The sequence below is a fragment of the Meriones unguiculatus genome, chromosome 9 (assembly GCF_030254825.1).
Source record: "Meriones unguiculatus strain TT.TT164.6M chromosome 9, Bangor_MerUng_6.1, whole genome shotgun sequence".
NCBI classification, from domain to species: domain Eukaryota; kingdom Metazoa; phylum Chordata; class Mammalia; order Rodentia; family Muridae; genus Meriones; species Meriones unguiculatus.
The window spans coordinates 58,126,896-58,150,180 of NC_083357.1; the positions used below are offsets into that span (position 1 = coordinate 58,126,896).

General features: G+C 41.1%; 1 protein-coding gene and 1 non-coding gene across 9 annotated transcripts; both read left to right on the forward strand.

Annotated features, from left to right (window-relative positions):
• The first annotated feature begins 3,234 nt into the window (after positions 1-3,234).
• Ccnb1ip1 (cyclin B1 interacting protein 1) lies at positions 3,235-20,615 on the forward strand. 8 transcript variants are annotated; one of them, XM_060391271.1, is made up of 10 exons: positions 3,235-3,295; positions 8,074-8,235; positions 9,797-9,912; positions 10,302-10,464; positions 10,576-10,651; positions 11,500-11,630; positions 15,061-15,290; positions 16,651-16,970; positions 18,072-18,405; positions 19,836-20,615. In XM_060391271.1, exons 7-10 carry the CDS (start codon positions 15,209-15,211, stop codon positions 20,033-20,035), a joined length of 936 nt encoding a protein of 311 aa, XP_060247254.1. In that variant the 5' UTR covers positions 3,235-3,295; positions 8,074-8,235; positions 9,797-9,912; positions 10,302-10,464; positions 10,576-10,651; positions 11,500-11,630; positions 15,061-15,208; the 3' UTR covers positions 20,036-20,615. The 8 variants fall into 8 exon arrangements, with proteins under 8 accessions (XP_060247254.1, XP_060247253.1, XP_021494717.1 ...); XM_060391270.1 differs by having other exon boundaries at positions 8,074-9,912; XM_021639042.2 differs by lacking the exon at positions 9,797-9,912.
• On the forward strand, positions 10,776-10,852 carry LOC132656728 (small nucleolar RNA SNORD126). Its single transcript, XR_009594422.1, has one exon. It is a non-coding gene; the product is annotated as a small nucleolar RNA SNORD126 (small nucleolar RNA).
• Positions 20,616-23,285: the final 2,670 nt, after the last annotated feature.

Consider the following 23,285-nt stretch of genomic DNA (forward strand, 5'->3'; position numbering starts at 1 on the left):
TCTCCAAAAATACCACTGAATTTGCTTTGTGTTGGACATGTACTTTTGGGTAGAGGGTCTTCCTTAAATGGGCTTAATTATGCCCAGTAAGACTCCATTAGAGAACACTAATTTTTCCTTTGTAAGTGAGTGTCAATTGCAGATAGCATCCTGGTTAAGAGTAGGGGCTCATATTCTTGGTGTCTTCCATCTCCATTGGCTCTTAAAATCTTTCTGCTTCCTCTTCCACATAGTTCCCTGAACGCCGAGGGGAGGAGTTTGATGAAGACATCACATTTGGGGCCGAGTGTTCCAAGGTCTCTGTACAATGTCCAGTTGTGGGTTTCTATATTAGTTTCCATCTACTGCAGGAGGAAGCATCTCTGATAATGGCTGAGGGGGACACTATCTATGGGTGCAGTGAGATCTCGTGAGGAGACATTTTATTGCTATGTTCCTTTAGGAGAACAACAGTATTTGTTCCCCCCCCCCCCGGGTCCTAGGTCTAGTCTCAGGTTTTTGGCTACCTGAGCAGTGTTAGCTTGGGTTCTATCTCATGCAGTGGCCCCTAAATTTAATCAGAGAATGGTTGGTTACTCCAACATCCTTTGTGTCACTAGTGCACCAGCATATTGTATATAAGCAGACTGCAGACTGGAGGGTCTGTAGCTGTGTTGCTGTTTACCTCTCTCTTCCGGTGGTGAGAGATCAGGAATTAGATTCACTTTTAGGCAGACAGATAGGGAGAGGGGCCATGACTAGAAAATAAATGTGAACTTTCAAGAAGAGCCAATTTCCTTCTCATCTTCCTGGCTTGAGACAAAAGCCTGGTACCTTAAAACAAGGGCTCTGTAGGCTTTTGTCTCCCACCAGTAGGCCTTCCGGTGACGGACCAGCTTAATTTAGAGTTCAAGGCCTGCTCTGGAGATGCCACACAGCAGTTCTGAGCCAATCAGCCATCCTGGCTTTCTTAAACTTACCAACCCCAAATTAGGGGAAGAAAACTCTTCAAAAGATTTTAAATGCCCAGCCCTAGAGAAGAGACTGTGTTTTTGGCTCTCTGAGTGTCGTGGCCCCTCACCCTTCCCCCTGCTTTGCAGAGAGTCTTTCTCTGTGTGCCTGAGGCACGTGTGTGTGTGTGTGTGTGTGTGTGTGTGTGTGTTTCCTTACCTCAATAAACACCCTTCTTCAATTGCTGATTCTGTCTGCTGTACTTGAGATTTCTCTGGTGCTACCTGTTGTATTTCACATTTTCCCTGCCTTTTAATCTTTAACTAGCAGATAAAACGAAACTGATCAAGCACCCCAGACTGAATCATCTCAAGACCCCCTAAGTGTCTCAGTAGTGTTCAGAATACCTTCCTCTACCATGAAGAGTAGTCCGTAGGAATAAAGGCTCTAGCTGGGCACTAGCTCAACTTCTCCATATTCAGTGAGGTATGTCAGTATCATTTTTAGCAGTTGGGCCTTACCATCAGTTTGCAGAGAGCAAACAATACCTTGGCAATAGTCTGGGTTGTTTGGTCATTCCAATAGAGCCCCTTTGGCCAACAACTCACTTAGATGTAACTCATTCCTGGCACTAGAGTTTTCTCTTGGTAGTGACAGATGACTAGTTGAGGCTTTATCTCCCATGTTATTTAGTGAGCTTATTTATATCTTTCATACATGTATATATTTTAGGAAGCTTCTATCATATGACCTGTAGTTATTTGTTCCTCCCTTTATTCCCTCCTTTACTTCTCTCTTCTATTCCCCTCCCTATTTAATCCTCTGTTTTCTGTGGTTATACAGATTGTAGCATGCCTATCAAAGGGTTAAAAGCTAACATATACTTGTAAGAGAAGTCATATTTGCCTTTTTGGGTCTGGGTTACCTCACTCAGGATGATTTTTTTTTTCTAGCTCCGTCCATTTATCTGTGAATTTCATAGTTATTTCTATTTCTTCTTCTTTTTCTCCTCCTTCACAGGATTTCTCTGTGTAGCCTTGTTTTTTCCTGGAACTCACTCTGTAGACCAGGTCTCAAACTCAGGGATCCACCAGTGCCACCATACCCAGCTCACCACCTCTTCTTTCTTTCTTTCTTGACAGATGGGCAATATTCCATTGTATAGTGCCATTTTTTTTTATCCATTCATCTATTGATGGACATCAAAGCTGTTTCCAATTCCTGGCTGTTATGAATAGCAGCAATGAACATGGACAATCAAGTGTCTCTAAGGTAGAATGATGCTTCCTTTTGGTACATGCCCAAGAGTGATATAGCTGGCTCTTGAGGTAGATCTGTTCCCAGCTTCTTGAGGAAATGCCATACTGATTTTCTCAGTGGCTGTACAAGTTTTCATTCCCACCAACAATGGGTGAGCATTCCCCTTTCCTCACATCTTTGCCAGCATGAGCTGTTATTTGTTTTATTAATCTTGGCCTTCTAACTGGGGTAAAATGAAATCTCGAAGTAGTTTTCATTTGCATTTTCCTGGTGACTAAGGATGCTGAACATTTCTTTAGGTGATTCTTAGCCATTTATTTGTGTTTAATCTTCGAGATTTCTTTGTGTAGATCTGTACACCATTTTTTAAAATTGGGTAACTTGTTTTTTAATGTCTTTTTTTTTTTAGTTTTTTTAAAAAGTATTTGGGTATTATTCCTCTGTTGTATATGTAATTGGTAAAGATCTTTTCCCATTCTGGAGACTGCTTCTTTGTCGAAATGATGGCAACCAGTTGCTATACAGATAGAAGGTAAAGTTTTCAAAGGCAAACCTAACCTCAAGGGTAACCTATGATTCAATTAATTATCCCCTCAGTGTACCACAATAATTTTAATTTGAGGGAATGGAGGCTTAGATTTGTACAAGTATTCAAATTTTACGTAAAGGATAAACATTAAACCACCGATTAGTAAATATATTCACTGTTTGTTAGCTTGAAGATTGCCCTGAATGCAACTTCTAACTGGATAGTTATAGACTTTATATTGCATAAGTTAACCATGTTGAGGTTGCAAAAGGATGGCAAAGTTAACTCAGGATGGAAATTGTTTGGAATAAGAAGGGAATAAACCCATGTGAACAAGGACATGCACAAAACGTTTCAGTTATCTTGTGTTTGGCTTGTGTTTTGTGCCCTGATTCAGAGAGGAATTTGGTGTAAGAGTTCATTCAGTCTTAAAACATTGCTGAGCTGCAGCCCGGCAGAACCTTTAAGGTCTAGGAAGGGGGAGGCTCCTTGAAGTCAGCCAATCAAGCTCGGAGGCCCATAATTTAGGGAGCGTCCTGTCCTTCTAACGTTCTCTATCTCGCTTCTGGTGAGCTGGTAAGTGCGCAATTAATTTGGATCTCTGTTTTGTTTTTTTAATTGGAGCTCTGGGTTCTCAATTTCCCTTTCTTTTGAGCGGAGTAACCAGGGGAAAGGCTTTTATCTCAGGTCAGTGCTGAAGTGTGTGAGCTGAGAAGAGCTTAGTTTCTGCCTTGGGAGGTCAGGGGAAGGCAGGAAGGTGGACTACCCTGGCTTGTTTCCACGTGGGCCTCGGCGGTCCTGGGTTTGCCAGCGCTTCCGAGACGTAGTGACCCAGAAACAGTAGATTGTGCCTCGAGCACAGAGTGCCCGAACCTCGGGAAATGCTCGGCTTGTTTTTTGGCTAGTTGGGAATGTCATCGTTATTACCTCGGCGCTAATCTGGGGCGATCCTGGGAGGAGGAGTTAAACTTGCCGTCCAGTTCTCCGATGAATGTCAGTGGGGGCCACGACCTTGGCGGATTTGAGACCCTTTTTAAACAGTGTTTGTTGTAGTATTTGTTCAGGGCATGTGAGACTAAATAGTAAACTCTGAGGACAGGTGATTTAAGCAGCCCTAGGAGCTCTAACTGTGGCTGTGTCCTAAAACACTTAAGACACGTTGAAAAGGACCAGAGATTTTAGCAAGCCAATATTTAAATTGTAGCGTCTCGGTCTGTTCTGTTCTCTTGATTCTGCCCTGGTGACTTCGGGGGGATAGTGTGAGCTATTCTGGCTCTTTCTTTGTGAAGAGCGGACAAAATATAAAGCCCAGCCTATACTTTGTGTATAGTAAATGGTAACTACTTTGCAAAAGTAAGGTGTGGATTTTTAGATACTTTTTTCTCAAGATAAATTTTCTTTTAATGACCTCATGTGTGGCTTTCACCAGACTCCTGTTTTACTCTCTGAAACTAGTCTGAATGTAAACTGTTGATGATGATGATTAATATCATTATTAATTTGTTTTTCCGAGACCGGGTTTCTCTGTGTAGCTCTGGCTGTTCTGGTTTGTAGACTAGGCTGGCCTCGAACTTGGAGATATGCCTGCCTTTGCTTCCTGAGTGCTGGGATTAAAGGAAAGCATGGGCCACCACCGCCAGGCGGGTTATTCTTTTTTTAAGAATTTTAATTATGTGTGTACATGTGTGGGGATATATGCAGACAGGCTTTTTAGAGGATTTTAGATCCACTGGAGCTGGAGATACTGAAAAGTTAGAGTTAATTCCTGGGGCAAGTTAGAGTTAATTCCTGGGGCTGGGGCAGAATCACAAGACCACATTCCTTTCAGAGCAGAGGGCTAGCCCAGAGGCTAGGGCAGAGTCCCACATTCCTTTCAGAGCAGAGGGCTAGCCCAGAGGCTAGGACAGAATCACAAGACCACATTCCTTTCGGTTAATGGGCCAGCAGCAGTCCCCACCCAGATAAACCTCCAGGTACGACTGGAGTCACATGGCCCCTAAGAACTAGAGGTCAGATGCCTCCCAGGTAGCTAGGCCCGACCGTTAGCAGTCTTGTCGCCTAAAAATAGACCCATCATTTTAAAGGTCAGCTTCCCTAGAAACAACCCCGCTTGCGTTCTGTTCCTCTTACCCAATCCTGTAAAGCCAAGGCTTGTACTACCCCACTGGCGTTTTTGTTCCTTTAAAAACCTTGATCTCCCGGAGCCGGGGGTCGCTTGCCCAAATGTCTTTGTAAAGGGCAGCCACCCGGGCTCGAGCTTGTAATAAAAAGACCCTCATGTGTTTTGCAACGGAGTTGATTCCTGTAGATCTTTTGGGGGCTCGAGAACTGGGTGTAACAATACTACAGTGAGCTGCCCAATATGGTGCTGGGACTTGAACTCAGGTGCTCTGCAAGGTGGCAAGCAATCATAATTGTTGGTCCATCTCTTCGGCCCTTGGCTTAGCTGGTTATTCTTTTTATCTTTATTTTTTGAGACAGGGTCTCATGTGGCTCCTGCTCTTCAGGAACTATGTAGATCAGGGTGGCCTCAACTCCCAGAGATCCACTCTACCTCTGTCTCCTGAGTGCTGGAATCAAAGGCGTGTGGCGTCACACCTGGCCCAAGGGTTATTGTTATAGGCAGAAAATGAGAGAAAGAGAAACTCTAACCGAGCTAATTGAATGTGCTAATAGGTATAGGTGACTCCTTTATCCTTAAACTTGAGCTTCTTTGTTTTTAAGTCCATGATTACATGCTTATGTATATGCGCACCGTGCCTGATGCCTGGTGCCTGCAGACCGCTGCAGGATAGCTGCGCTGCAGGATAGCTGATCACACTGAACCTCCATATTGTGTTATTTACTAAAAAATGCTGTTTCTAGTTTTGGTGTGGCTCGGCCTTTAACACACACATTTAATTCCTCTGGCTGGAATAAAGACACACCCTTAGCACACACCTTTAATCCCAAACTATGAAGGTAAAGTTAGTTTGTAGAAGGAAGCACCCATGTTTGAAAGTGATGTCTAATTAAATTGGGTGGCATAAAAAGTGACGAATCAGAGAAAGACAGGACAGAATAGAATATGCCCAACTCTCCCAAGAAGAGAGAGCAAAGGTCAGCTACTCAAGGGAGCAGCACAGAGAATGAGGGGTGACAGTTTTATTGGGAGAGCTTCACAGAGACAGGTGGAAGAGAAGACAAGCTCTACACAGGTGACACAGAAGGAACAAGAGGATGAGAAGGAACCAGAAAATTAGAACAGATTGCTGGAATTAGTTTGAGGCCAAGCAGAGCAACCCAGAGAAACTGAGAAAAGCCAGATTGAATAAATCAGCTTGTTGCAACCTGCTTAAACTCTATAGAACCTCTTTTGAGACCTAATTTAGTTCTTAGCATAACTATGGCTCCTCTGTTAACACCTGCTGTAGCCTTTAGCATATCAAAAGCCATTTTGCCTCCCAACTCTCCATTTTGATCATAAGATGAAATTAAGTTCAAGTTTTTAGGCCTAGGTGTACCGGAATACAATTCAATAGTTCAATACTTGCTGCTTAAGATAAAACAATATATGATAAATGTATGCTCTGTTGGAGGAAGGACAGTAACATCCTGCTATGTTCCTTACTCCCAGAAAGCTGGAAAGCCCCCAAGAGCTCTCCTACCCTAAATCCCAGCCAATCAGCTTATTAGCTACCTAGATACAACACAATACACTTGGAATAAAATCAGTTATACTTAGATAGTCAAAATGATCTAATGTTGCTTCCCCCTCCAATTTCTACACCTGGGTACCTGGTTATGGTTTTTCGTATATATATATATATATATATATATATATAAAACCTGCCTTAGAAACAGACCAGAGTCATAGTCTGGCTTCTGAGTCCATATTATGGCTCTAACCAGTCAGTTTTCGTTCAGCAGTCAACCTTCCATCAGTCTGAGTCTGGTGTCTGAATGGTCAGTTTGCGGCTGTTCCTGAACCCATAACAAGCTGGGAGAGGAGTTTGAGCCAGAACAGCTGAGTTGAACCAGCCAGCAAGAGTTCAGAAAGAACAAGAAAGGGTGAGCTTATTCAGCAGTGAGTCTCCAGAGACTGAAAACATTTCAGGCCTAGGTTAGGTTGTATGGAATCTAGAAGCTTCCAGGCGTAGGTTAGCAGATGGAGGCAGTAAGTGTCTGGGATAATTAAATCAGGTGAGTAAAGGTTACTTTTACAGCAGAGTCTACAGGACGTTGCCTCCCCTGGAACTGTGGTCACTGAGAGTTTAGAGATGCTAACCCTGTGAGTGCTGAGAACTGAACAGGAGTTCAGGGGAGTGCACAGTGGAGTTTCTCACTGCTGTCTCCCTAGGACTGTATCTTAGGACACTGGGGGCATGCATAGTGAAGTATGTCTCTTCACTTCTTTCTCCACATAATTATACCCTATGCTCTTCTCCATACTAATAAATAGCATCCACATGCTCTGTCACACTCCAACATATGTACATGCCATAATTTATTTTAGTAGCTTATGATCTTATGATTTACTCCCAAATGAGTGAGTATAAATAGGTCAGCCGGCATGTGTGGCATTAGAGTTGGGCTTTAGTTTTGTTTGTTTTTCTTTTCTCAAGATGTTTCTCTGTGTAGCCCTGCCTGTCCTAGAACTCAATCTGTAGACCAGACTAGCCTCAAATTCAGAGAAATCCACCCACCTCTGTCTCCGGAATGCTGGGTTAAAGGCATGTTCCAGGACAGCCAAGGCTACACTGAGAAACCCTGTCTCGGAAAACAAAACAAAACAACAACCAAAGAAAGATTGCTAACAGTAGATACTAAGTGTGTTCACCAGACAAAGGATAGGAGGTAAAGGATATATCTTCCCAGACACTATCCACTAGACCATGCAGTTTGTATTTGTCAATTATATGTTAATAAAGCTAGGGAAAGAATAGTAACAAATTTATTTTTTAAACCGTAAACTTAGTTACCTTACCATTCTCTAAGCCTTGCTTGCATATTTTTGAAACAAAGACCATTGAACTTAGAAAATGAGGTAGTATGTAGGAAGTAGGTTATAAACCCTAAGGTGGGAAAACTATAATGAAATAGGGGAAATAGCAACCTAAAAGCAAGCAAAGTTTTACTGCTCCTCCCATCCTGATTGTTAAGTTGTTATTATTATGATTATTTTTTGCTGCTCTCTTGAGCCACAGCTTTCAAGCACTCCTCACTAATGATGAGGTTGGTCATATATGCTCCCAGTGTATTCTGCCCCTAGTGGCTAAAAAGACAAAGATGTTTATTTCCTAAGGCAGTATAAAGGGCTGAGGCGGATGAACTCATCACCCCTGTGCTTACTTTCTTCTGTTATCTGTTTTCAGGTTGAAGATGAACTGTGTCCAGGAGGAAAGAGCTGGGACTGTAGCACTCTGTGTGTCAGCCCACAGGTCCTGTGAAAACCCCAAAATATCTGTGAAGTGGGCCTGGATTTGGACATTCTCAAGAGGAAAGTTTAAAGGATGATGGGAGGCCTGTAAGTGCAGGTACTCGTTATGAGGCAGGTTTTCTGTATTACACGCATGCTGTTCCCTTCCCCTCATGGTGTAGGAAACTGACTGAGCTGCCATTCTGTTCCAGCTTTGTGGAAAATTATTTTGAAACAGAATCTTGCTAAGTTATCCAAGCTTGCTTTCAATTTGCTGACCAGCCTCAGGCTGGAATTAACAAGTTCACACCACACTTCCTTCTCCTTGTGTTTGTTTTGAGACAGGGTCTCACCATGTATCCCCTGGCTGCCCTCAAATTTGCTATGTAGACCAGGTTGGCGTACAAGTCTATCTGCCTGCCTCTGCCTCCTGAGTACTGGGATTAAAGGCATGTGCCACCACACCCAGCGGTCTTTGATTATGGCATATTTACAAAATTCTTATGGTTTGGCATTTGTTGGGGGGCGGAGAAAGAGAGAGAGAAGCACCACATTTTGTGGAAGGGAAGGCGGTAGTATGTAACACCAGGAGAGACCAGGCCTCTTGAAATTTGGTACTTAATCTCCTGTCTATGCGATGAGAAGACTGAAATAGACCTTTGAGCATGCATGTCTCTGAGGTCCTTAAAACCATCTACAGAACTGACTTACAGAGCCGTGCCATTTTCTCATTTAGTCTAAAGCAAACCATCTTCTGGAGCTATTTCACACTCAAGTGAACGTTATGGTGTTTAGACTGAATTGTTGTACTTCAGGGAATTTATGTAGCCTGTCAGAGGCAGAGATTAGAGATTTCTATGTAAATGTGAAGTTTTTTTTTTTCTTTCTGGGTTTTGTAGCCCAGATTGGTATTATATTCCTGATCCTCCAAATTTCACCTCCCATATGTTGGGATCAGAAGTGTTTGTCACCACATTGGCTATATATGTAGTAGTAATTTTAAAGGTAGCATTTTTTTTCTTTTTTATCAACTTATTAGTCATTTTGTTTTGTTTCTGTTTTTCAGTGGAGTTTTCTTCAATGATGTAAGTGTTCTATATCGTGTTGTCCAGGATTGCAATACAGAATTACTGAACAATTAAAAATGTTAGTAGTTTGAATAGTTTTGAGATAGAGTCTTGCTTCGGAGCTTAGGCTGGCCTGGAGCTTGTATTGATTTTCCTTCAAAGTAAGTGTTGTGATTACAGGCTTGACAAAAAACTTAATTTTAACTAAATGGTTTTGTAGTGAGTGAATGCTTACTTACTACACATGAAATTTTGATATCTACCCAAGCCATAGCTTCTTATTTGGTCTGACTGGGTTAAACTGGCCTCAAATCCAAAAGTCCTCCTTCAGCCTCTTAACACTGGGTTGCACTGAGCCACCACATCTAGACAGTGATTTCTTTGCCTATACTCAAGCACCTTTTTGGTGCCTATCACCAACCTAACAAGCTTAATGTTAAATTACATACCGTGTAAAGAATTTCTAGATCATAATTAGGTGAAGACTAGAAGTGTCTGAAGGTTATCTGTGGTAATGAACTCTATTTTGGTTATAAGTAAGCTTTTTTTTTTTTAAATTAATATTACATCCCAACTGCAGTTTTCCATCCCTCCTCCTTCCTTTTCCTTCAGAAAAGGGCAGGCCTCCCAGGGGATATCAACCCAACATGGCATATCAAGTTACCATAAGACTAGGCGCCGCCTCTCATTCAGGCAACCCAGTAGGAGGAAAAGGATCCCCAAAGCAGGTAAAACGTCAGAGATAGCCCCCTTTCCCCTCTGTTAGGAGTCCCACAAGACCAAGCTACACACTACAAACATATAAAGTGAGCCTAGGTCCATCCTATGACGGCTCCCTGGCTGGCTGGCCAGCGGCCAACTCCCTTTGAGTTAGTTAATTAATTAATTAAGTTCGCAAATTCTGCAGGGTTTTTTTTTTTTTTTTTTTTTTTTTTTTGGTGATATCATAAGAAATCTCTTACTGCCATCTTGTGGCCAACTGGTTTTTTTTTCCTACTGTTTTCCTTTGCGGGAAGAGGGTGTTGGACCCCCTGGACTGCTGGGAGCTGCACTGGGAGCAAAACTTCAGTCTTCCGGAAGAGCAGGAGTGCTCCTAACTGTTGACCCTTCCCTCCAGCCTCATGTTTTGCAGGGCCTTTGTAGCTAACCGCTGACTGTCGCTAACTGACCTTATACTTGGTGTGTGACGGAAGTTTAATTTAAATATTCCATCCTCTTGCCTCAGCCCGCTGGAACGGCAGGTGTGTGACGCCACAGCTGGCTTTCGGTTACACTGAATAGTGAGTCAAACTGAAAATAGTTATTCTAATTCTCATGATTTGCTCTATGGAGCATGTTGGTGTGACTTACGTAATTATAACGTGTAACCTTCGTGTGTTCTTCTATCACAGGTGCTGCTAAGCAGTCGCTCTGGCATTTCCATTTGGCTTCTTACGTGAAAGCTGGATTCATTTCCTTTGATAACAGGTAAATGTAGTAATAATCATCTTTACCACAAAAGATAAGGGGGTGCAGTGTTATCAGAGGCTGAATTTCAGTAGTTGCTGGCTGGGGAACAGCGTCAGTGGCTTGCCCTTCCTCAGTCCTTTACAGTTTGCTATGATGAAATGCATGTCAAGTCCGTGTTTCAGCTGATCACACTGATTACACACATGTGCTGAGCAGACTAAAGGTAGGGCAAACAGCTGAAATTGAATTCAGCTCACTAAAAATTTCTTATTTGCCTTTAGCTCTTCCCTCCCAGGGAATTCATAATTTAAAGAGCTTGATAGCATCAAAATTTTGTGAGAATATGAGATAAATCTAGTTCATCCTTAATAACTGAAACACTACAGAAAAGGTACGGACAGTGGATAAAATTCTGTTAGTTAATGAGTTTGACAGTTTAAATTTTTTATTCTATGTATATTAGTGTTTTGCCTTCTCCTATTCCTGCGCAGTAAGTACATACAGCGCCGAGACTAGAAAAGGACATTGTATTCCCTGTGCCTTTCGGTAACAGCTGTGAGCTGCCATGTTGGTGCAGCCAGTGCTCTTCCCCACCCCCACTTTTTAATTAATGTTTTTTTTTAAGTTTGACAGTTTTAACCCGTCATTTTTTGGTCTTTATATGATTACTTGTTCAGTGCTATGCAGTTTTATGAGTTTATGTCTACTCTATTAAATGGGTTTGCATGATAAACAGGTTATGGATCATACTTGTTCCTTACTTGGCCCTTTTCTATACATGCTTGCATAAGAAATCATATGGAAGTACACACATATGAACAGCCTTGTATCCTTCTACCTCCCTCCTTCCCCCCCCCCCCCCGCAGAAACTAAGGATGAAATTTAAGAAGTACAGAAGAGAGCACCAGATTGATACCAACAACACTTCCTGTCTGGACCTTCTTCGTGCTGTAGTCATTGTTGTACGATGAATGAAACATGTCTGCATTGTTTTATGGTAAGATTTGAGCTTGAGAGACTTTGATATAGACAAGAATCTGAGAACTCTGCTTTGTAATTTGTGGCCAGCTGCTTGCATTGTAGTTTTTAAAAAGCCAAAGATCTTGAAAGGTTAGGGCTAGTACAGTGGTTATATGTAGTCTACACAGTTGGCTTCTAGTCAGACTGTGTTACAGGCTTACTCTCTCACTTAATAAGTTACACAATAACCATGGCAAGCGTCCTAATATCATTGTGTCTTAGATGCTAATAACAGTATACTTATTCTATACTACCTAAAAACTTCTAGAGCGATGGCTTGGTGGTTAGAGTGCTGGGTGCTTCCCCAGTGGACTAGGTGAGGTCTGGCACTAACTTGTCTGTCATTTTGTAAGGCAATTTAATTTAAATTAGTGGTCTTCTCTGTTTCAAGTGCTGGATCCCTCCCTATCATCAGAGTGCCTTATCTTCTAACTGCTTCTTAATGTGGTTGGAGGTGAACTTTGCTCCTCTCATGAATTAGGGCCTAAGTGAGACTTTATCCATCATTTACAAAACTGGCTTGGGCTTCTCTAGGCTTCATGAGGATAGACTGTCCACAGTAGTGCTTTCTGAACCTTGCCAAATCAAACAATTGTAGGATGAAGCATTCAAAGCCCGGCCCAGAGCTATAGAGAACTTTTTGATTGTAATAGCATTCTACAGAGTCATAGTGATTGAGCCTGGATGTTTAAATATTAAATGATTTGTTTTCCCAAGTAGTTAATAAAATTTTAAAACGTAATATATGTGTATGAGTGTTTTTGCTTGAGTGTGTGTCTTCACCGTTTACACACGCCTGGTGCGCAAGAAGGTCAAAAAAGGGCATCAAAGTCTCTAGAACTGAAGTAACAGGCAGTTGTGAGGTGTTATGTAGCTGCTGAAAATTGAACCCAGGTCCTATGCAAGAGCAGCCAGTGCTCTTTAACTATTGAACCATTGAGCCATCCCAAATAATGAATTTCTTTCTTTCTTTTCTTGTTCTTTTCCTTCCTTCCTTCCTTCCTTCCTTCCTTCCTTCCTTTCTTTCTTTCTTTCTTTCTCCTTCCTTCTCTTCTCCTCTCTCTTCCCAGAGATAAGATTTCTCTGTGTATCTCTGGCTGTCCTTGAACTCACTCTGTAGACCAGGCTGGCCTGGAACTCACAGATCTACCTGCCTCTGCCTCCTGAGTGCTGCGATTAAAGGCATGTGTGGCCACCACAGGGCCCAATTAATTAAAAAATAATCAATATATTTCAATGTACTGAAAGATGAAAAGCTGACCCACCAGAATAGTGTCACAGAATCATGTGAACAAGAACACAAATCAAGCCCTGGTAGTTCCACATGTTGCTTTCTATAGCAGTGTATTTTCATTTTTTGTCAGTGAAATTCATGGGGCAAGATAAAGTTTACTTGAGAATTTTACATTAACACAGCTCCTATGTATTATGCTATAGGAAATTTGCTATGCTGAGTCAAGGAGTCATGTACAGAGGTTTAGTCTAGTAGTGTCTTTAACTGTAAAAGCCTAGAACCAAGATCTATTAGAGTATTTAAATTAGTATAAAGGCAAGCAACAAGTATTACTTGAGTTGGCTACATCTCCAAGAAAGGTTTTACAAGAGTAACTTGGAAGTGACATTCACAAAATAAGTATTGTTTATATCTGAGTGTTTATGCTCTTTGAAATTTAAATGAGATACTTTATTTGTACTCTTATTACGTCAGAGATAGTTAAAACCAGAAAGACTGGAGGATCAGTTATCTCAAACATGGTAGGCAGTGTATGGTTTACCTATAAACCTTCTTAAAAGAAAGCTGTTTCTGTAAAGTAAGGTGCTAAACTGAGTTCCAGGATGCAGAAGTAAAGCAGCTGACCGCAACACCAGACACCCAGTGATTAAACGAGATCACAGTCCCAGTTTCGAAACCAGCCTGTCTAAGGAAAAGAGATCTATTTCTATCCTCAGTGATAGAAACCTTGAAACATGTAATCTGCATTCTCTGGTCATTGAGTGAACGGGTTCTGTTCCCTGATTATGGCCTGGCCAGGAATAGAGACACGTTTCTGTCTTTTAAATAAAGCTGACTATAGTTGTTTGAGGTCATCTACATTCTCATCTTTTATTTTTCTTACAAAGTTAATTTTTACTTTTCCTATGCCTCCAATTTCCCCTGACTAATTTTTACCAACCAATAGGATTAAGTTTCTAGGGACAAAACAAACAGAACTATTTCATTAATTGAAGGAATACGATTTAATGGCTATAGCTTAGTTGTTTGCGTAACATGCATAAAAACCAGGTTCTATCTCCAGCATACACTCCCCTGATCCCAGCATTTAATAAGTTTACAAGTTCAAGGTCATCCTCCAGTACACAGTGAATTCAAGGCCAGGGAAGCCTGTCTTAAAAACAAAGAAAAGAGAAAGATTTAATATTGGAAACTTACATTGGTTGGTGTTCATTGTGTGGCTGCTAATTAGTTCATAGCAGGGTCATACCTTCTGAAGCTGGCTGCAAGAGAATGATATTAGTTTGCATCCTAGCTACCTTCTAGCCCTCTCCCAGCTTAATTTTAACAGGCAGAAAAACCACGGTTTGCTCTGAAGGGCAAAGTTAGAGCAGTATTTACAGCAGTGTTTAGGAACTGAAGAGATGGCTCAGCACTGACTGCTGTTCTTCCAGAGCTTCAGAGTTTAAATCCCCGAAGCGCTTGGTGGGTCACACAAGTCTATAGTTTCATGGCATCTATGCCCTCTTCTGATGCGCAGATGTACATGCGGACCACACCCATATATTACATATATATTCATATATTACATAAATATTTACAACAACTCACGTAACTAATTGACTGTCAGCAAAGCTAACTCAACGTTAAGACTCCTGGGGCTGGAGTGATGCCCCAGCAGTTCTTACTGACCTAGGTGATCCATTCTCAGCATCAACAGGGTATCTCACTACTGTACCTCCAGCTCTGGGGCATCTAGTACACTGATCCTGACTACACGGACACATGTGGCACACACGTATTTAAAAAAAAAAAAGTAAAAATAACTTGTGATAAAGGGTCTCACTGTGTGGCCTTGGCTGGCCTGGAACTCAAGGATCAGTCTTTTCCTCCAGTGCTAGGACTAAAGAAATGGCGGTAGCCATGCCTGGCTAAAGATAAATCTTACAAAAAATGTATAGCACTTGATCCTATGGCTACTTTTGCTTTTTTCTTTTGTTTTGCTTTTTTTTTTTTTTAATTTTTCTGGACAGAGTTTCTCTGTGTGGTTCTGGCTGTCCTGAAACTCGCTCTGTAGACCAGGCTGGCTTCAAACTCGGAGATCTGCCCACCTCTGCCGCTCCAGCGCTGGCATTAAAGGTGGGCGACACCACTGCCTATTGCTTCCTCTAAAAAACCGTGTGAATATTTGCAGCGCCGACTCAAAGAAGCTATTCCATTAACTGTATGCTGACGCGCAGAAGCGGGAGGCTACGCAAGCGTCTGATTATCGCAGCAGCCGCTACCACGTGCTCCCCAGCGGCCGGCCTCGTGCTACCCATCAGGCCCTGCGGCCACCACGCATGCGCCCTGGCAGCTCCGTGGCACGAATACAGTGTGTCTCCATTTGTGGAAGGCCCGCCCCTTTAGCTTGTGTTGTTGCAGGTATTTTTGTTGTTTTTCCTTTTCTGTGAGAAGTGGGGAAAGGCTGAACATGAAGGGAGAACTGTGGCTCTTGTTCTGAAAAACTTGGCCAGCCATCATCTTTCCCCGTCTGCCTTGTGGCAATGTGGAGTTGGCCGCGCCTTCACCTCCAGAGAGGAAGGGGCGCTTTTCCCTGCTGGAGGTAAAAGTAGAATTGGCTTCTGGCTGTCAGGTGAATCATATTTGGAAATTCAGCACGGACATCTTTATATCTGAGAGGACGATGAGACGACAGTCTCATTGCAGCCCGTAGTGGCCTCAGATTCATGGAATCCTCAGGAAGGGTATGGAGTGTAGGTATGACATTTGAGATGGAGGTGCCAGCATATCCACTGGCCCCTGTTACTAAAGCAACACCGTGTTTTCTTTTTAAGACAGGAGCTAGCTGTGTAGCCCTGACTGGCCTTGAACAGAGGATGATCTGTCTTAGCCTCCTGAGTATTGGCATTACAGTGGCCCATCAAGCACACTGCTAAGGAAACATTAAGTTGTATATTGAATGTACTCAGTTTTCCCTGGTGCCTAATTGATACGCCAATGTTACACAACATATAGCTATATAGTATACAATATATACTGTTGCTAACTAAGAACTGAGAAGTAACTTAGTCTGGAGAATTTGTTGCAAATGTTTTAAATCAAACCATAGCAATATTGGTAGATGTATGATTTACCTGATAACATTTAAACATGTACATTTTCAGGCTTTATAATCGGTAAATTAGCTTAGTTTATATCTAATTTTATCAGGCAGCCAGTCTTTTAAAATCAAGGCAGTTTGGTTAAGGAATATGAGAAATCAAGATATGTAAAATAGCCTAAAAATGTTACTTAAAATTTCTATTGAAAAATCACTACAGATACGTGTATCCTCATGTTTGCCAAGCATGAGATGACTAGCCCTGACTATCCTGGAACTTACTGTGTTGACCAGACTGATCTTGAACTTAGAAAGGTCTGTCTGCTTCTGCCTCCCAAGTACTATATTAAAGACTTGCACCATCATTACTTGCCTTAGTAGAATGGTATATGTTCTGGTGTTGGAAAATGACACAAAGGGCAGATTTAATTTTTATTTCTGTGTACTTTGTGATGTTCCTAAACACGTGAATAGTATTATTGACGTTGGTAAGAGTTGGAACTATCTGTACTCCATGACTTTCTACATGGCCGTTGTATAAGGAAAGACCATAATACTGAGACTGAAATCAATATAATTTTAATTAATACAAAACAATGTCCAGCTTTTAATAAAATAATAGCATGTTTTTTAGAAAATCATATTCATTACAGTTTGACTTACATTTTCATTCCTTGTTAGGATTCTTATTTTGGAGACTCATCATGTCTTTGTGTGAAGACATGTTGCTTTGCAATTATCGAAAGTGTCGTATCAAGCTCTCTGGTTATGCTTGGGTCACTGCCTGCTCTCACATCTTCTGTGATCAGCATGGCAGTGGTGAGTTCAGTCGCTCACCAGCTATCTGCCCTGCCTGCAACAGTACCCTTTCTGGAAAGCTGGATATTGTCCGTACAGAACTCAGTCCATCAGAGGAATACAAAGCTATGGTATTGGCAGGGCTTCGACCAGAGATTGTATTGGACATTAGCTCCCGAGCGTTGGCCTTCTGGACATACCAGGTTAGTGCTTAGGGGCCGGGGGCTGTCTCAGTGGGTAAAGTGCATGTGAGGACATGAGTTCAGCATCCATAGGAAAGGAAGACACTTAATAGCAAATGTCAGCCTCCACATGCATAGACACACATATACACTGAAGTGTAATTTGAGGCCTATGTACGAACTTTTTTTTCTCTTGGTATGGGGTGCTGAGCTCAGGGCCTTGTGCTTAAAAGGTAAGTGCTTCACCATTGAACTAAATCCCTACCTAACTCCCTTCTGAGGGATTTACTACTTAAAAAAAGTCCCTTCACTATTATACTTATAATTCATATTAATACATGAATGTGCAGAGAACTTTGTTTAAATAGTTTTCCCTAATTTTTATTTATAAATATTTATTATGTGCTAAGTAGACGTTTTTGTTTTTTTGTTTTGTGAGTGATCTGTCTCTCCGTGTCATACTTACTTTTGCTTTATTGTTTATACTGGATTGCAGTATTTTTTTTTTTCAGTGCTGAGGATCAAACTTAGGGTCATGCTAGCCAGCTGTTCTTCAGCCTGGCTTTTTTTTTTTTTTAGGAAACTGATAAACTGTTTTCCACAGAGGCTGTACTAGTTGTTTACTATGTTCTAGTTACAGGTTCTGCCCAACATGGGATTGCACATGTGTAAATTCTAGGAAGCAAGGATACTTTGGGGTCTTATTTTTTTACTCAGGATCGGGAAAACTGGACCTTATATGTGTGTATGTGTTGTGTAAATATGTTTTTTTGTGTGTGTTTTGTCTCGGGTGGCTTTGAATTTATCATAGCTGAGGCTTACCTTGTGCTCTTGATCCTCCTGCCCATATTTCCTATGTGCTGAGACCAAATGCATGAGACTTCACAGAACTACTCAGTTCTTCATGTACTAACTTGTGTTGTATTTCTTGAAAACTTCCAGGATGCATGTCGCTTGTAGATAAGACACGCTTATTTTGGTGGTATGCTTTTCTGTGATCAGCTCATTGTATGTTGTGATTATGTTTTTAACCAGGCTGTAAATGTTGTAATGATGCCCCTGTACAAGCGTTCTTTCCACTTGTGCTTGTAACATTGTGCTGCTTCTGATTTATTTGGACAGATACACCAGGAACGTCTTTATCAAGAATATAATTTCAGCAAGGCCGAGAACCATCTAAAACAGATGGAAAAGATATATACACAGCAAATACAGAGTAAGGATGTAGAATTGACCTCTATGAAAGGGGAGGTCACCTCCATGAAGAAAGTTCTTGAAGAATACAAGAAAAAGTTTAGTGATATCTCTGAAAAACTTATGGAACGCAATCGCCAGTATCAAAAGCTCCAAGGCCTTTATGATAGCCTTAGGCTACGAAATATCACTATTGCTAGCCAAGAAGGTTCCTTGGAACAAGCTATGATCCCACAGTCTGGTGTCTTTGGCTTTCCATTAGGTAAGAAGAAATCTACTGACCAACACTTAGTTTTAAATTAATGATTTTTTCCATTGTGCTGCATAGTTCCACACATTCAGAATGGGGAACCATAGTAAGCTGTGGATTTCTTGTCTTGCTTTATACATCATCGCTCTCAGTTGTATTTGCATACATACATAAATAATACATACATATATTTATTTCTTTGTTTGTTTTTGGTTGAGACAGGGTCTCTATATAACTCTTGTTATCATGGAATTCACCATATAGACCAGGCTGGCTTCAAACTTACAGATCTGCCTGCCTCTTGAATCCTGGGATTAAAGGAGTGTACCACTATGCCCAGTTTAAATTATTTTCAATTTGGAAAATAACACTTTAAGCCACCTTGCTGGCCCAGATTGCACAGTTCTTATTTTGGCCCTTTGACTATTTGTTTTGTTTATTCAGACATCACATAATTTTCAAGTATATTTTATGTACAAGTAGGCAATTCAAAACCAGAATCTTTTCTGATTGGTGGGCGAGTGTTGGCTCATTCTTAATGGTACCAGTGCAATAACATCCAGTAGTTATTTTCCTCAGTATTAATATAATTGTATAAATTGGCATGCAAACATTGAAGTCTCTTATGATGGACTTTTACAAGTACTCAGATTTTGGTGTTTATTTTAGGCTAAGGAGAAAGGAGAGAAAAATAATGATCTAGAATGGGAATGAGGTAACAAGAGCACTCAAACAAAATGTTCCATGGCTGGGTGTAGTGGCCAAGCCTATAGTTCAGCATGTGGGAGACAGAGACAGGACCCTTGCCAGCTGGTCTACAAACTAGTGTCAGGACTAGAGTGAGACCCAGTCTGAAACCAACGTTTTGTGCCTAGCTTCATTATTTATAAATGGCAAGTTAGTCATTCCAAATAGCCATTGTACATATTTTCTTATCCTTGTACATGTTTTTTCATTCTTTTTGTATATTTTTAAAAGATATTTTTATGTGTGTGTGTGTGTGCTGCTTGTGTGTTTGTGTGTGCACTGCCTATGGAGGCCAGAAGAGGGTGTGGGTTCCCATGGAACTGGATGGTTGTGAGTTCTAGAAAGCAAACCTGGGTGTATTACAACACTAGCCCTTTTGACCTCTGCTATCTTTAGGCAGATACTGTCAGCTTTTTCTTCTTTCTGAAGTCTGGCAGAAATGGCCAGATGTGTATTCCATTTGCTTGCTTTTTCATAGAGGGTACAGTCTATTTCATGGTAAGGGAAGAGCTGAATGACATGGTCTTTGGTCTTACATTAGGTCTGTATTTATCACAGGGGATGAATTTAAGGCAATTACATTATCTACTTTGTTGGAGTTGAATTTTGTTAATATTTATTCAGTGGCTCTTGGTTTTGTTCCTAAAGATCTATTAGGAAATATTCTTATATTCTTCCCTAATTTTCTCTCCTAGGGAATAGCTCAAAGTTTCCTTCGGACGGTACACCAGTTGTAAATCGAGGTGGTGGAGATGAAGATGTTCAGTTCAGACCATTTTTTGTGGGTTCCCCCACAGGACCTGAACCCATTAACAACTTCTTTAGTTTTGCTTCTCAAAGCCATGAAGCAGAGCAGCAAGTCTACAGCAGGGCCTTTAAAGCAAAAAGAATTTAGCTCATCTCACGTTTCGAGACTCTCTGTTTTCCTACAGTTTTACGCTAGATGAAATGATTGGCATCCCTGAGTTCTCTTCTTCCATTTTAGAAGTTGGCTTGCCGTAGGGTGTGCAGCTTCCTGTTTGGTTTCTTTATTTTTTTGCTTAGGCATGGGCATTTCATGAATCTCAGTCTCTACGTTCATCACTGCTCACAATCACATTGTTGCACAGATCCCTGTTTCAGACTAAGCTGTGTTTATGCTCATGTAAGCACCAGAGTTATACTTACATGATGCTTTGGGTTCTAGTATATATATGTTGTGTGTGCATTGATGTTTTTCTGCTAGTATATTTATATAAAAATTATGGTCTTGGAAAATGATGGCCAAAAATGATGGTCTTTAAAAACAGTTGTTTGCTGTTTGCATCTATTTTACACAGTCATGGATTTTTATTTGTATTATTTTGTTTTGGAGGTGAGCTTGTATCATAATAAATGCAATTTATTTAATGCGTATATGTTCAGCTTATACTTAAAAAATTTATATTGATAAAGTTATTTGTTGATTTCATTGGTATTTGTTTTAAAATAAAACTGCTTCTTTACCTTTTTAGTTGATGTGCTTATTTGGAAATGCATTTATTTTTATTTTTAATTATGTGAGTCTTGAATTTGAAGACTTTGGTCTTTTTTCTAATCCTCTAATTTAAAATGCTGAATAATGGCCATTTTTATTGACCTGCACAGCAAATATGGTAATAAAACATAATGAAGAGCCGGGTGGTGGTGGTGGGGCATACCTTAAATCTCAGCACTCAGGAGGCAGAGGCAGGCAGATCTCTGAGTTCCAGGCCAGCCTCATCTATAGAGTGAGTTCCAGGACAATCAGGGATGTATAGAAAAACTGTGGTGTTTGTTTGTGTGTTTGTTTTTTAAACCATCATTCAAAAAGGAATGAGGAGCTTTTGTCTTAATCTTCTATGTGAATCTTGTAAGGGTTTTCGGCTCTGCTGACTCAGAACACTGTCAAAGCTGTAAATGTTACACTGGAAGTCCAAAAGGTAGTAAGACTGATTACAAACCAGGCAAGATAGCATACACCTGTAATCCCAGCACTCAGAAAGGCAGAAGCAGGCAGATCTCTGTGAGTTCAAAGCCAGCCTAGTCTAAAAGGTGAGTCCAGGACGGCCAAGGCTACACAGAGAAACCCTGTCTTGGAAAAAACCAACCAACCAACAAAGCAATGACCTCCCTCCTCTCCTACCCCCCCCCCAAAAAAAGAAAAAAAAAAAAAACCCAAAACCAACCCAAATTAAAAAGTTAAGAAATTATTGCTTACAATGTTTTCTTAGGTCAGTTAACTCTGAATAGGTTGAATATAAAGTGTAAGTAGAGTGAGTCCCTGTTATAAAGAAAGAAAATCCTGATCGTTCAGTTTTACCAGTGAAGGCTCAGGAGCCAGATGCTGGGGTGAAAACTTGCTACCTCAGAGAGGCGGAGAAAACACCTTCCTACGCAGCTGACATCCTGACAGAAAAAGCCCCTTTTCCTCCTGTTGCTGGTTACTTGCTCTGCCTCTTGACCTATGATTGAGTTTATTTAGCTCTTGGATTAAAGGTGTGTGCTAGGGCTGAGCCACAGCACAATACTTGTTTGCAGCTCTAGGATCAATGACTGAGCCATACCACAATTAGAAACAGGTTTTTACACTTCACAATCTAGGGGTTCACAATGTGATCAAATATCCTGCAATAGGTTTCTAGTTACAAATGACCTCAAAGCACATTAACTTGATAACAGATTAGATGAAAGTCATATTTGTGAAGGTGAACTTTAAACAGCATTTCGAAGCCATTCTACCTGTTCTACTCAACCTGTTCTACTCAGTATATTAATTAGCAATTTTAAACACAGTTTATTAATACCATTTAATTAATACCATTTCTGATTTATAAAGAAATTGTGCCTAACTGGTGTGTTCAATTAGTGTCCCATTAGAGGGCAAACAACATCTGGATTCCAAGTGTTTATCTCTATACACACACTATTGTGAGACTGAGTTAAACCTTCTATGCTTTCTGCTTTGTTTTGAGACAGGATTTTTGTTGTTTGGCTGGCCTGACTCACTATGTAGATGCTCAGTGAATTCCTGATGAGGAAACTTGGTGAACACCTTCTCTTTCCAGAGGTGGGGGCCAAGTAGCTGTAGGTCTTAGAGACAGCATCAAAGGTGGCCTTGGCAAAGATGCCCAGGGGAGCACTGCAGCCCCTGGCTGGGGTGTGGGAGTCATCACTGTCAGCCACAAGCCACAGCTTCTTGAGCACAGGAGGAGAGACAATGCCAGTGCCCCTCGGGGCAGGGATGAGGCACCAACACAGAGCCACAGCACCTGTCGCCTTGCACGGAACAGTGTGGGGCTGCCGCACTTGTTCCCCCACTGCCTCTCCGCACAGGGACAATTGATAGCTTGGTTGAGCTGATGGCCCCTCAACAGCGGCGCTACCTCCTTGAAGCACTTAACATGAAGACCAACAAGTAGAAACACATGTTTTATAGCTAATAAAATACATTTTACAGATTATAGTGTAAAATAGAAATTTTTTTTTTTCTACGAGGGTTTTTCAGTTTTGTTAGAAAAGGGTATGAGGAAATAGGTATTTTGAACAGTAGGGCAAAATTGAAACTAAAAAGGGAATTACAAACTGTTAGGAGTATTAGGTTTCTTTAAAAAATTATTCAAGAGTTTAATTTGCATGGCAGGCTTTTTATTTATTTTTATGATTTATTTTGTGTTAAGCACATTAGTGTTTTGCCTTCATGTAGGTGTATCTGTGTGAGGGTGTCAGATAGCTTAGAACTGGAATTATAGACGGTTGTGAGGGGCCATGTTGTAGAGGAATTTGAATTCAGAACATGGCTGCTCTGGCAAGAAATTACATCTAAAGAACTTCTTTAGGTCTGTGTGATCAATCTGGACTACAGACGCACCTTCAGTCCCAGGAGACAGAGACAAGCAGATCTCTGTGTTCAAAGAACAGCTTGGTACAGAGCAAGTTTCAGGTAAAGAAAAGCTTAGGTCCTGGTGTGGCTGTACATGCCCTTAATCCCAGTGCTCAGGAGGCAGAGGCATGCAGATCTGTGAGTTCTAGTCAGTCAGTTCAGTTGAGAGGCAGTACAGTGGAGTTAAATTCGTGGAATTCAGAGCCAGTTATTTATTTATTTATTCATTTATTTATTTATGCTGTATTCTGCTTGCATGTGAGCC